At 43.5% G+C, this 12570-nt stretch overlaps 1 protein-coding gene across 1 annotated transcript in view; it reads right to left on the bottom strand.

Moving 5' to 3' along the window:
• OCA2 (OCA2 melanosomal transmembrane protein) overlaps nucleotides 1-12570 on the bottom strand; it is a 175198-nt gene that overhangs the window by 120767 nt on the left and 41861 nt on the right. Inside the window, 3 exon segments of the mRNA XM_032479273.1 lie at nucleotides 5829-5982; nucleotides 6671-6753; nucleotides 8457-8617. Of these exon segments, the coding sequence (XP_032335164.1) occupies nucleotides 5829-5982; nucleotides 6671-6753; nucleotides 8457-8617 (398 nt within the window).

Genomic DNA, 12570 nt, shown 5'->3' with positions numbered 1-12570 from the left:
CTACTGGAGGTAGCTATATTTAATCAACTGTTGGATCTGTCATCAAATTCCTTGGCTAATACAAGACTGATACAGCCCCCTCATACTTAGACAGACCTCCCTCTGGTCTAACCTTTCAGGTCCAAATTCTCCAATGCATAAATGTGTTCATGCCTTAACTAACACTATCCTTGGTCCTGAGAACTGACACAACCCACTCTAGGATCTTCCCACTAACTCTGTCCCTTACTTAACAAATGTCTTCAAGAGAAAAACACGAGTACCTTGTGCCAGCAACTCCCCTATGTCAAATACCATACGGATGGCTTTTGGAAAGCCTACAGGAGAAGTGATCAAGGTTTAAGGTTTAATACTATGTTAACAAACTTCCAATTGATGAAGTTATCCATAAGAGCACTCTGGGAGGGATCACTTGCACTCCACCAGGTTTTGTCTCATATGGAATTGACCCAAGGGTGAGCACATAAATTTCTTAATAGCTGGAAGGTAGAAGGTCTATGTTTACTTGGACATCTACATACAAAGAGATAGAGGCACCTCCTTTCTCTCCCAATTACAGAGTCAGGAGATCCATGTGAACAGGATACCAAGATGCCAGGTGGCAAAATCCTTTGGGAATCTTGGTGCCTAATGCAGGAGTATATATGTTAACAGAGATATACTCAGAAATCTATCAGTCTTCATTGGTCAAAAGGCTGAAGAGACTGCAGAACCATTGTAACACAACAGATCATCCCTAAATCTCTAACCCAAGTAATATTAGATACTAGGGTTGCCTTATAAAATGTATTGACTATAAAATGTTTCCCTATCCACATGTATCTCTATGTTTGCTTACTACATTTGATTAATTTACTTAATTCTGAGGTTCCTATGATAGGAAAGTAATTTTGCAAAACCAAATGGCTCTTGATTTTTAAAACCACTTTGCAAGGGGAACTTACGCTATAATATAAACCGAATATTGTATTTTCATACCAGATGAGTTCTCTAGTATGACTCATATAATGACACACATGGAAAATCAAATTTCTGCATTGAAAGATCCCTTTCCCAGCCTAGGTGAAATCTTAGGTAAAAGGTTCAGCTCTGGGATGGCTTAAATCTCGCTTATGACTTTATTAGCTATACTGATTGTGTTCTATATAATTTCCAGAATAATAATCTCTTGGGCATCTTGGTTCATATCCAAACCCCAACTAAAATAATGATGTCTAAATGACTTGAAACTACTGATCATATCTACAGTTCTAGATAAGATAATGGGCATGCACGATGCACATACAGGGTAAAATTGGCATGTCCTATGGGCCACCCGGAGTTATGATCAGTCCTATTCTACGAGCCTAACTTCCTAAAAGGAAGGAAAGAACCAAGCTGCTAAGACCCGGCAGCAAGAGACACGACGGATCCAGGGCAGGTAAGCAATCACTCTGGCACTGGGGGACCAAATATTTGCTCACTTAATACTTTCTATTGGAAGATTAATGATAAAAAAAAAAGGAGAAATTGATCAAATAAAATTTACATGTTAAGGCAAGACAAGAAAATTTAAACATAAAATCCTCTCTCTCTGTTTCCCTTTGGGCCTCCTCCGTCCCTCTCTAAGGGGCCGTGTGCGTCTGCGTTACACATTACCCAGAGCCCCTCGAAGATGGCAGTGCCTGCTCAACTCTAAAGACCAATTTTTCTCCCTTTCTTCTGGTGCTAGCAATGTAACTTCTGAAAAGACTAGCATTCTTCCCTAACTCTGTAGGGGGCCATAGTGACTTACTGCTCACTTTGAATGTGCTTAGCTGCACTACACATCTGTGGTGAACTTTATATAAAATGTCAGCATGTCATTCTGATGTAGGATCCTCTGTTTCAAAAACATATATGACTGTGCCTTCCACAGGTGGAACAGTTCTCAGAGCTTCTGAGAGTTCATCTCTCGGGTTCTAATCCTCAGTTTGGCTCAAATAAAATTATCTTTTTTCTTTCAACTTGATTATTAATTGATTTTTCATTGACAACATCGTTTATAATTGTCCCAAAGAAAAGGAAACACAGTTATAAATTTAGCAAAATACATACATGATCTGTGTGATGAAAAATATTTTTAAAACATCAAAGACCTAATTAAATGGAGAGATATACCATGTTCATGAAGTGGAAGGCCATTCTAAAATGTATATGAAAAGAAACGGGCTATAGAATAGCCAAAACAATTTTTTTAAGTGGGAGAAATCACCCTTAACATTGTCAAGACTTATGATAATCAAGTAGTAATCAAGATAGTGTTGTACTGGTGGAAGAAACAGACACATAGATCAGTGGAAACTCAGAAATATATCCACATGAATATGCACAATGAATTTTTAGCAAAAGAGCAAAAGCAATTCAAAAGGGATAGCCTTTTCAATAAATAGTGCTGGAGCAACTGGACATTCGTAAGTTAAAAAATGAATCTCCCCCTAAACTTCACACCTTAGAAAAAACTAACTTAAAATAAACGTATCATGGACTTAAATGTAAAAAGTAAAACAATTAAAATTTTAGGAAAGAACATAGGAAAAAGTCTTTGGGATCTAGGTCTAGGTAAACAGTTCTTAAACTTGACGCCAAAAGCACAATCTACAAAAGGAAAAGTTTATCAATTAGACTGAGAGAAAATATTTACAAACCACATATTTAACAGTTCTTACATCTAGAATATACAAAGAACACTTTAAAATGTTTTTAAAACACATTTTCATGTTTTTTAATGTTGAGTCTTAAATGTTCACAGCAGCTGTATTTATAATAGCTCAACACACACACACACACACACAGATTTTTTTAGCCCTTCAAAGGATAGATGCTTAAACAAACCATTCCAACCATATGAAATGTTATTCAGTAATCAAAAAGAACAAACTATTGATATATGCAACAATTTGGGTGAACCTCCAGGAAATAATGATAAGTGAAAAAAAAAACCAATCTTAAAAGATATACATTTCAATAGTCCACAATAAAGCATTGGTGAAATAACATAATTATAGAGAAGAAAAATTAGCAGTTTCCAGGCCTTAGGGATGGTGAGAAAAGGGATGGATGTTGCTTCACAGGACTTTCAGAGGGAACACATCTGAATAAACTCTATGGATTGTACGAATGTCAATTTCTTGGTTTTGCTATTGAACCGTAGCTGTGTAACATGTTAACATTGAGGGAGGCTGGGGAAGGGAGCACAGGACTTCCCTGTACATTTCTTTGCAACCTCCTGTGAATCTAATTATTTCAAAACAAAAAAAGGTTTTAAAATAGATAATATAGCCAGTACCTTAGAACAGAGCAGCAGTAGAAGGGGGAGGGGTGGGGGTGGCACTGCCTTATCCTGAGGGGCACCAGTTCACCTGACTTACAATGAGCCCAAGGGTGCCCTCATGAGCTATAATCGATGAAACAATATATCTAGTTTCTTCTCACGTATCCACTGTTTCTGTCAGGGTATAAGCCATGTTGAGTTGGCCTCTTGACAGGACTTTAATAACCTCAGGATGGTTTTAGCAGGGAAGGAAAGGGGTTTTTCTGAATTGCTATTAATAATGGCTGTCATTTAATGAAAAATTAATAAACATTTATAAATTATGTAATTTTCAAAGGTTGTACAATTATTAAAAACAGACCAAAAAAGCCTTAGAATAACAGAATGTCTTTTCAAAAATAAATTGGCATTGGGCTGTATTTTTCAAATTACTAGTGATTGTAACTGATTACAGCACATTGAATATATTAAATCCAAAATGACAGAAAAATCTAAGACACAAAATAACTCAGTGGATACCACTGAAAGCACTGGAAGTGGCTCATTACTATGAAAATCAATAATTAAAAATAATTTATCTTATGTCTCTGGCAGGAAGTGTGTTTCACATTAATGAAACTGTGTGGAAGAAAGTTCTTCAATACAGAACGACTCACGAGATGGAATGACAGAAAGTTTATCATAAATGCGAATGAAACAACTGAATCAGGCAATGATCCCTGGGGGACGTTAAAACCATTAGGAGCAAAGGTAGCAGGGAGGGTGACAATGAACAGCCTGGGCTGCCACCACCTAAACTCACTGAGCAATCTCAGCGCTCCTGAAAGGGGGACACCCAAACATCACTCTCCTCCTCCCTGAGTCCCAGCACACCTGTGGAATCTGTGGGCCCCAAAACTGAACCTGAGGGCTTCAGATCCAAATTGTAGTCCGTAGGAAATAGAGCAAAAACTTAATCCCCTAAGGAAGCCCTCAGGCAACACGGGGTGCGGGATATCCTGCAGAACAACAGAATCAGATTGTTCAGCTAGCTGGTGGCGCAGCAAAGACCTGGCAGGCCTGAGGTTGTCATCATCAGAAGGGCCTTTAGAAGAGCCTGCTCTAGGGTTAGCCCTTGGCTGACATTTGGGGACTTGGCTTTTGAGCTGTTCCCTGTGTTAACAAGTGATAAGGTTGTTCTGTGGGCCTGGAGCACCGCGCTGTGCTGCACCAGGGTGCCAAGACTGTTGGTATAGAAATGTGATTTATGGTTAACATCTGCCTTCCTTCTGGGAGGCTGGGACTTTGGTGGGCTGAGGATGCCCTTGTGACAAACCCCCAACAAAAACCTTGGGTTCTGAGTCTCAAGGAGTCTGCCCTGGGCAGAAACACCCCCGCTGGAGGAAGGAGCATGTTCTTGGGAGCCCCTTGGAGAGGAGATCGTTCAGAAGCCTGCTCCTGGACTCCTCCAGACTCTGCCTGACAGGTCCTTCCCCACTGCTGGTCCTGGTAACAAACCCCAGACCTGAGCGCAGCTCCCTCTGAGTCTCTGAGTCCCTCTAGAAAATCAGAGGGTGTTTGTGGTCATGGGAGCTTTGAAACAATGATAATACTGATTGAAAGGAAAACAGAAGAAGAGAGAGAACAGAGCTGCCCTAGAATAAAAGAAACATAAGAGACATGGCAACTAAGCCAACGAGTGCACCTTGTTGGACAACTGGGGCTCAACTTCCTGGAGCCAACATTCCTCACAGGCAGACCAGACAACTGCGGGAATCCTGGGGAACCCTCCCGGCCATTCCTCCCTCGGGCCATCTCCTTCACGCTCCAGAGCATTTCTCATCCCTGCCCCGAGCTCGAGAAGAAACACGCCTCACAGTCACATGCTCTCCTGACCCTTCAGGCTCAACCCGCTGGAGCCAACACTCCCGTCAATGTGTTTCTGTCAGTCTGGTTTCACAATTAAGCCAACAGTGGACCTGCCCAGCCCAGGCAGCGTCTGTGCTTTGCCTCATACTATTGAAGGTATAGCCACACTTAGAGTTGCCCAGGAACATCGAATTTATGGGACATGAGATCATTTGTGAAAAGGCTCATTAGCTGAGTCGATAAATAATAATAATTCTTCTCCACATGTGGCCCAAGGTCTCCTAGGTTCCCATCTTGTACACAAGCCTATGAAGCAGGTAGGGGCATCTTAACATGCCCATCTTACAGAAAGAAAAAGACCCTGAGTCTCAGAGAGGTTCAACACTTGTCCCCTCAGGGTCAGACTTGGTGTGAGCAGCAGAGTGAAGGTGAGAAAATCGTGTACATATTTAATTTTCTCAGTAAAACTGGTTCCCTGCCAAAACTCATCTTGCATATGTCAATTGCTAAGATTCAGCAACTATTCCAGCACAGAGCAATTTTCCACCTAGAATGAAGGTACTTTTTAGGAAAGGCGAATTCAATTTGATTAAGAAGCAAAACTGAGCCCATCCAAAGTGCCCACCATGTTCGAAATACACTTACTTGTGGGCACAGATAAAGCCCGGAGAGCAGACACGCAAATTACCTCAAATATAATCAGCACGTAGACCGCGGTGAGGATGACCGCAGCGATGGTCACTTGTGCTTCCACGCTTGCGCGGAGGTACTGATGGGCCATCAAAAGAGGAACCATCTGGGTCTGCTGGAGGGACACTCGAACGCTGATGAAAACAGGTTCCCTGCAGAATGGAGCAAAGGTCTTACCACGGTGAAGGAAACAGACTGGACATCAACTATAGTGCTTGCTCAATCTGTGTCCTTCCCAATTCCAGTCGTCCATGGCCGGAACCATGGCCTGAACTGATCGCAGAGTGACTCATCACAGTGCCCGACATGGCAGATGAGGAGCCCTGAGCACAGGCGAGCTGTGGGAGATGCTGGTGCAGCCTCCCTGGGGCCAGGCCCATCTGATGGAGCTCCTCAGCCCCCGTCAGGGGCTGACCCTGCCGACAACTCGAGGAAATAAGTTTCTGCTGTCAAAGCCACCCAGGCTGTGGTGTTTGTTACAGCAAGCCTCGCAAACTCATACGGTAACCAAGAGCACAGATTAACTTGGAGTGGCATTAAAGAAAAAAGAATCCTAGAATTTCCTAGAATTCCCCGTTGCAGATATCAATGAATTTAAAGCATCAGCTGTAAAATACAATTTGCTTCAAAACAGACCCTGCAGTCAGTCCTCTTGCTTCCCAGCACGTGTGGTTCTGACACCCGGCCACCACCTCACGTTCACTGTCTACCCAAGAACATCTCATCCAAGTCCGTAACTGATCTGGCAATTCACCCAACAACAGGGTCCCATGGGGCCCACATCTCCAGGTGAGCACGTCCCAGAGGAGCTTCCCCGAACCCCCAGTTACCAAGACCCACCTGCTCAGAACTTCAAAGGTCCTGCTGACCACCACGCGCTCACTTCTTCTCAGATTTAAAAATACCGTCCAGTTGTGAGTGACCTATCAAAGTCAAAGCGTAAAATCCTAGTAAGGCTTTGAACCTGAGCCGTCCCCTGGGATCCAGCGCTGCTCAGTGTAGGTACTTGTTTAGAACAAGACAAGGAGAAAGAGAGGAGCACAAGGCCTTTTCACACAGAGACATCAGAAATGGCCAGGGGGTGTGGAGCTGGCATTTCCACCATCTACGGGGCTTTGTTGAAGAAAAAGCACACCAAAGTAGAAATACAGCATCCATGTATAGCAGTATAGGTATAGAAGTAAATACGACTTGTTAAAAGGAAATCACTACATATTACTGGAGACTTGGCTTCTTCTGAGCCCTTGGAAGCAACTGATGAGAAAGGCTCGCTTAGGACTGCTTCCTGTTTGCAAACTGGAGGCAGGAACCTCTCCACGTCACAGGCGCCCGTGGGAGGGCGGGCTGCAGGCTGCACTTTCTCTGCTGCAGGCCCGCACGCTCTGGTCGGGAGCAGGGGAGCTGAGAAGCCAGCTGAGAGGGGCCAGATGTCTGCAGGGAGGCAGGGGCTGGCCGGGCAGAGGCAGGCAGCTGGGCTGGGGGGCCAGGGAACTTTCAATGGGTGGACAGGAGTCCTGTCACCCACAAATCATAAAAGAAACTGAAATAGGAACTATGAAATCGGTCAAAGCCTGAATGAGAGAACAAAAGCTCTCTTGAACACTTCTGTGCTAGAAACAGGGTATCAGTAAAAAATCCTTCCCTAAAGATCTCTTGTGTTCTTCGTGTTTCCAGAGCAAGGACGTCCGACACACACCCAAGGGCAGGCAACTGTGTCAGCAGGCTGCAAGGGCCATGCCATCCTCCACGCAAGGTCACCAACGGAGCAGACAGAAGTGTGCCCACCCCGTCTTTACCAGGGAGCCCTTGCCAGGGTGCCGTGCGCTGCAGGCGGGGACGGTAAGTTTATGTCCTAAGACCACGGCCAGAACAACCGGTTTAGAATGTCTGTGCTGTATCCGCCGTCATCCATGAAACTGCAGCTTTGTTCATAATGAGACTTTGGCACTGGTGACCCTGCTGTGCATGGCAGAAAAATGCGATGGGTGTGGGAACCCATCAGACACTGCATTTTGGATGACACAGCCTTGTGTACCAGCCGGGTTGCCTTCTCTTAGCTGTAATAGGGAAAACCCAGGAACTAGGGGCGTCACCGAGGCCAAGACTTGGGAGACAAAACAGGATGCACAGAGAGGAGCCGGGCCTTGTCTGGGCTCCGGGACACAGTGACAATACCACTGCTGGCTCTCCGAACCTTTGCAGGATGTGCACTCATGGCTTTTGCTTGGATGCTGAGCACAGGTCCCATTGCTGTGGAAGTAGAAGCTCTATAAGGGAAAACCAGGCCGTCTCAGCCACGTGTCCAAGAACTGTGGGGTTGGAGTATCTTCTGCACCCCGAGGTAAGGCCCCGGTTTAACTACACTTTCAAATAATGTCCCTGAATTGCCCAGTAAAATCACTCTGAATTAACAAAAAAAAAAAAAACTCAAAAGCTTGACTTTACTGATTTACTGAAATGGTGACAGTTTTATAATCCACTTAGAGACAAGAGAATCTCAAAGACAAAGGTTTGCCTAACAGTGGTGTCATTACCATACTGCTCCCATCCAATTCATTCAAAAGGAAACTCTATGGAAATGAAACGAGTTTTTACAATCCCTTTCAAGTTAACTTGTAAGTGTAACCTGCTGGGGCCACCGCCGCCGGGAGCCTGGCGCGTTGGCCTGGGTCACCTCCACCACCAGGTGCTCTTCTCTCTCGAGATGAGTTGGGCTGCTGGCCACCAGGGCCCCTGCCAGGTCCACCTGGAGCAACGTGGAGTCTGCGTGGCTGCTGAGGTTCACGGCTGGGGCGGTGTCAAGGTGAACCACAAAGCAAGGCGGAGAGGCCTGGAGTGCCCCCCACCCCCACCCTCCCCAGGAGCACCCTCCTCCGAAGGTGCACAAGGAAATGTGCCCTCCACCCGCACCGCCGTCCTGATGGCTCCCGGCTTCGTCAGCCCCTCACCCCTGACCTGCTCAAGTGGTTTCACTTTGCTTAATCGTGTTCCGAATCCTCTGACTTAACGTCTAGGTGGTGCCTCCCACTCTATTATCATCCCTGCTTCCGCTCTTAGCTGCCAGCAGAAGACTCCTGCCCCAATTCCTGGAGCCATGGTGAGCAGCAGACAGCAGAGCTGCGTGAACGAACAGATGATCTAATTTGCATCCATGCCCAAACCCTAAGGCACCCAATGAGAAATCACGAAGAGAACTGAGCTAAAAAATCCAAAATCAGCTAAATCAGTGACGTCCACTGCAGTGAGAAGAGAGAAATCCCTTCAAAGCATGTGAAGGCTCTTGGTTAGGGAAGAGTTATCAGGACAAGAGGCTCCTTCCCCTCAAAGTGCAGCTGCCACGGTACCTATGCCCCCACCACACCCCGGCCCCTCCGCTCCTACATCCGGGGTTGGTGTGTTGCCCAGATGTCTGCACTACTCAGGCTTCTTCTCTCTGTGCCAGGCTGACTCTCACGAGATCTGGAGGCTGTGGATTCTACACAGCAGCGCCCAGTCATGTTGATCCAGCAGAGAAAGCTGGTGGAGGTAGAAAAATGAATCAAAATGATCTGTGCTCTTCACTGTTGGTGGGAATGTAGTTTGTGCAGCTGTTATGGGAAATAGTATGAAGATTCTGCCAAAGACTAGGAATAGACTAACCACATGACCCAGCAATCCCACTCCTGGGCATATATCTAGAGGGAACTTTAATTCAAAAAGATACATGCACCCCAATGTTCACAGCAGCACTATTTACAATAGACAAGTCATGGAAAAACCTAAATGTCCATCGACAGATGACTAGATAAATAAGTTGTGGTACAGGAGGGGGTGCAATCTGCTTGCCGACAGCCACTGGAAGCAGCACAGACGCCAATGGAGGGCCTCTGGGAACAGCGAGCTGAGTTCACAAAACAGGGCGAAGACACAAAGACCTCTCAATAAAATCATTAAGAGCACAGTCTCCAGGAGAACTAGATAACTGATACTCCTTAAGCCACAGTGTCAGAGAGATATGAGCAATATGAAGAAGCAGAGCAACCACTCCCAATTAAAAGATCAAGAGAAATCCCCTGAAAGCATGATCAAGGAAATAGACATTGATGGCCTACTAGATCAAAATTTCAAAAAAACAAGGGATCAAAGTACTGAAGGAACTAAAAGAAATAGTGTTTAGAGATATAAAATATGTCAAAAATGAAATAAAAACTATAAAGAAGAACCAAGTAGAATTAGTAAACTCATTTGCTGAGATGAGAGCTGACCTAAAGACCGTACAAAGCAGGCTAGATAATGTAAAGGAACGAATAAGTGACCTGGAAGACAGGACGACAGAAAGCATCCAAACAGAACAGCTGAGAGAAAAACAAACAAAAAACAATTAAAACAATACAAGGGACCTATGGGATAATCTAAAGCGTGCCATTCTACACATAATAGGGGTTCCAGAAGGGGAAGATAGAACAAAGGGGATTGAAAAGGTATTTGAAGAAATCATGACTGAAAACTTCCCAAACCTAAAGAAGGAATCAGATATCCAAGTACAGCAGGCTCAGAGGGTCCCAAACAGGAAGAACCAAAACAGACTCACACCAAGATATACCATAATCAAGATGGCCAGAGTCAAGGATAAAGAAATGATCCTAAAGGCAGCAAGAGAAAAACAAAGAGTGAGTTACAAGGGAACCCCCATAAGGTTCTCAGCTGATTTCTCTACACAAACACTACAGGCCAGAAGGGAGTGGCAAAATATACTCAAAGTCCTGAATGAAAAAAAGATGCCACCTAGGATACTCTATCCAGCTAGGCTATCCTTTAGAATAGAAGGAGAGAGAAAGAACTTCACAGACAAGCAAAAACTCAGAGTTTAGCAACACTAAACCCATGCTAAAAGAAATATTGACAGGTCTACTCTAAATAGAAAAGAAGCAGGATGCTACAAGAATGAGAAACTCGTAACTAGAAAGGTGATAACTACCATGAATTACAAATAGAATAAACACAAAATTGTAAAAGAAGACATCTAAATCATTAAGAGTGGGAGAGGGAAGCAAGGAAAGCCACTGTGGAATACAGTATGGAGATTCCTCAAAAGACTAGGAACAGACTTACCATATGACCCAGGAATCCTGCTCCTGGGCATATATCTAGAAGGAACCCTACTTCAAAATGACACCTGCACCCCAATGTTCATAGCAGCACTATTTACAATAGCCAAGACATGGAAACAGCCTTAATGTTCATCAACAGATGACTGGATAAAGAAGATGTGGTATGTTTGTACAATGGAATACTACCAGCCACAGAAAATGACAACATAACGCCATTTGCAGCAACATGATGCTCCTGGAGAATGTCATTCTAGGTGAAGTAAGCCACAGGGAGAAAGAAAAATACCATATGAGATCACTCATATGTGGAATCTAAAAAAAAAAAACCCATAAATACAAAAATACAAAACAGAAACAGACTCATAGACATAGAATACAAACTTGTGGTTGCCAAGGGGGCGGGGGGATGGGAAAGGACAGACTGGGATTTTAAAACGTAGAATAGATTAAACAAGATTATACTGTATAGCACAGGGAAATATATGCAAGATCTTGCGGTAGCTCACAGCAAAAAAAAAAATGTGACAGTGAATATATGTATGTTCATGTATAACTGAAAAATTGTGCTCTACACTGGAATTTGACACAACATTGTAAAATGACTATTACTCAATAAAAAAATGTTAAAAAAAAAAAGAAGTTGTGGTATATTTGTACAATGGAATACTACTCGGCCATAAAAAATGATAAAATTATGCTATTTGCAGAAACATAGATGTCCCTGGAGAATGTCACTCTAAGTGAAGTAAGCCAAAAAGAGAAAGATAAATACCATATGAAATCGCTCACATGTGGAATCTTAAAAAAAAGACAAATAAACTTATTTAGAAAACAGAAACAGACTCACAGACATCTGTCCAAAAACCTAGAAGCCTTGGACAGGCCTCCCCTATAACAAGCTCAGACAGCACCTGAGGGATAAAGAAATTCAGGTGCCTGCAGTCACGCCACTTCCTGTTTCACAAAGCTTCTCAAATAAACCTTGTAATTACTGAGTTGACAAAGCCAGATGGTTACAAAAGAGACATAATAGTTCACAGCAGAAGGCAGCTTTGTTATTCTCCAGCTAAAGCAGAGTGGAGCTTTCTCCCAAAGCACTTCCAACCCAAACACACAGCCCTGGTATCTGCCATCCAGGCCTCTCACCCGGAAAGAAAAATACCCTAAGCTATCATTTATATGTGGAATCAAAAAAATGACACAAATAACTTATTTACGAAACAGAAACAGATTCACAGACACAGAAAACAAGCTTATGGTTATCAGGGGGGAAAGGGGATGGGAAGGGGCGAATTGAGAGTTTGCGATTTGCAGACACTAACTACTACATATAAAGTAGAGAAACAAGAGCCTACTGTATACACTTATATCTTACAGTATCAATGTCTTATATCAGTATCTTATAGTAACCTATAATAAAAAAGTATGGACAAGGATGTATATATGTATAACTGAACACCACTGTACTGTACACCAGAAACTAACACAACAGTGTAAATCTACTATACTTCAATTAAAAAACAAAGAAATAAAGAAATAAAAGAACCAAGGAGCTCTGTTACCAAAGGGGAAGGGTTGGGGGTGGGGTAGGGATCAATCAGGAGTTTGGGATTAGCAGATACAAACTACTATATATACAACAGATAAAAA

Source organism: Camelus ferus, chromosome 5, assembly GCF_009834535.1.
Source record: "Camelus ferus isolate YT-003-E chromosome 5, BCGSAC_Cfer_1.0, whole genome shotgun sequence".
Taxonomy (NCBI): Eukaryota; Metazoa; Chordata; class Mammalia; order Artiodactyla; family Camelidae; genus Camelus; species Camelus ferus.
The sequence above is the reverse complement of the archived record's forward strand: the minus strand, read 5'-3'. Positions and strand labels throughout refer to the sequence as shown.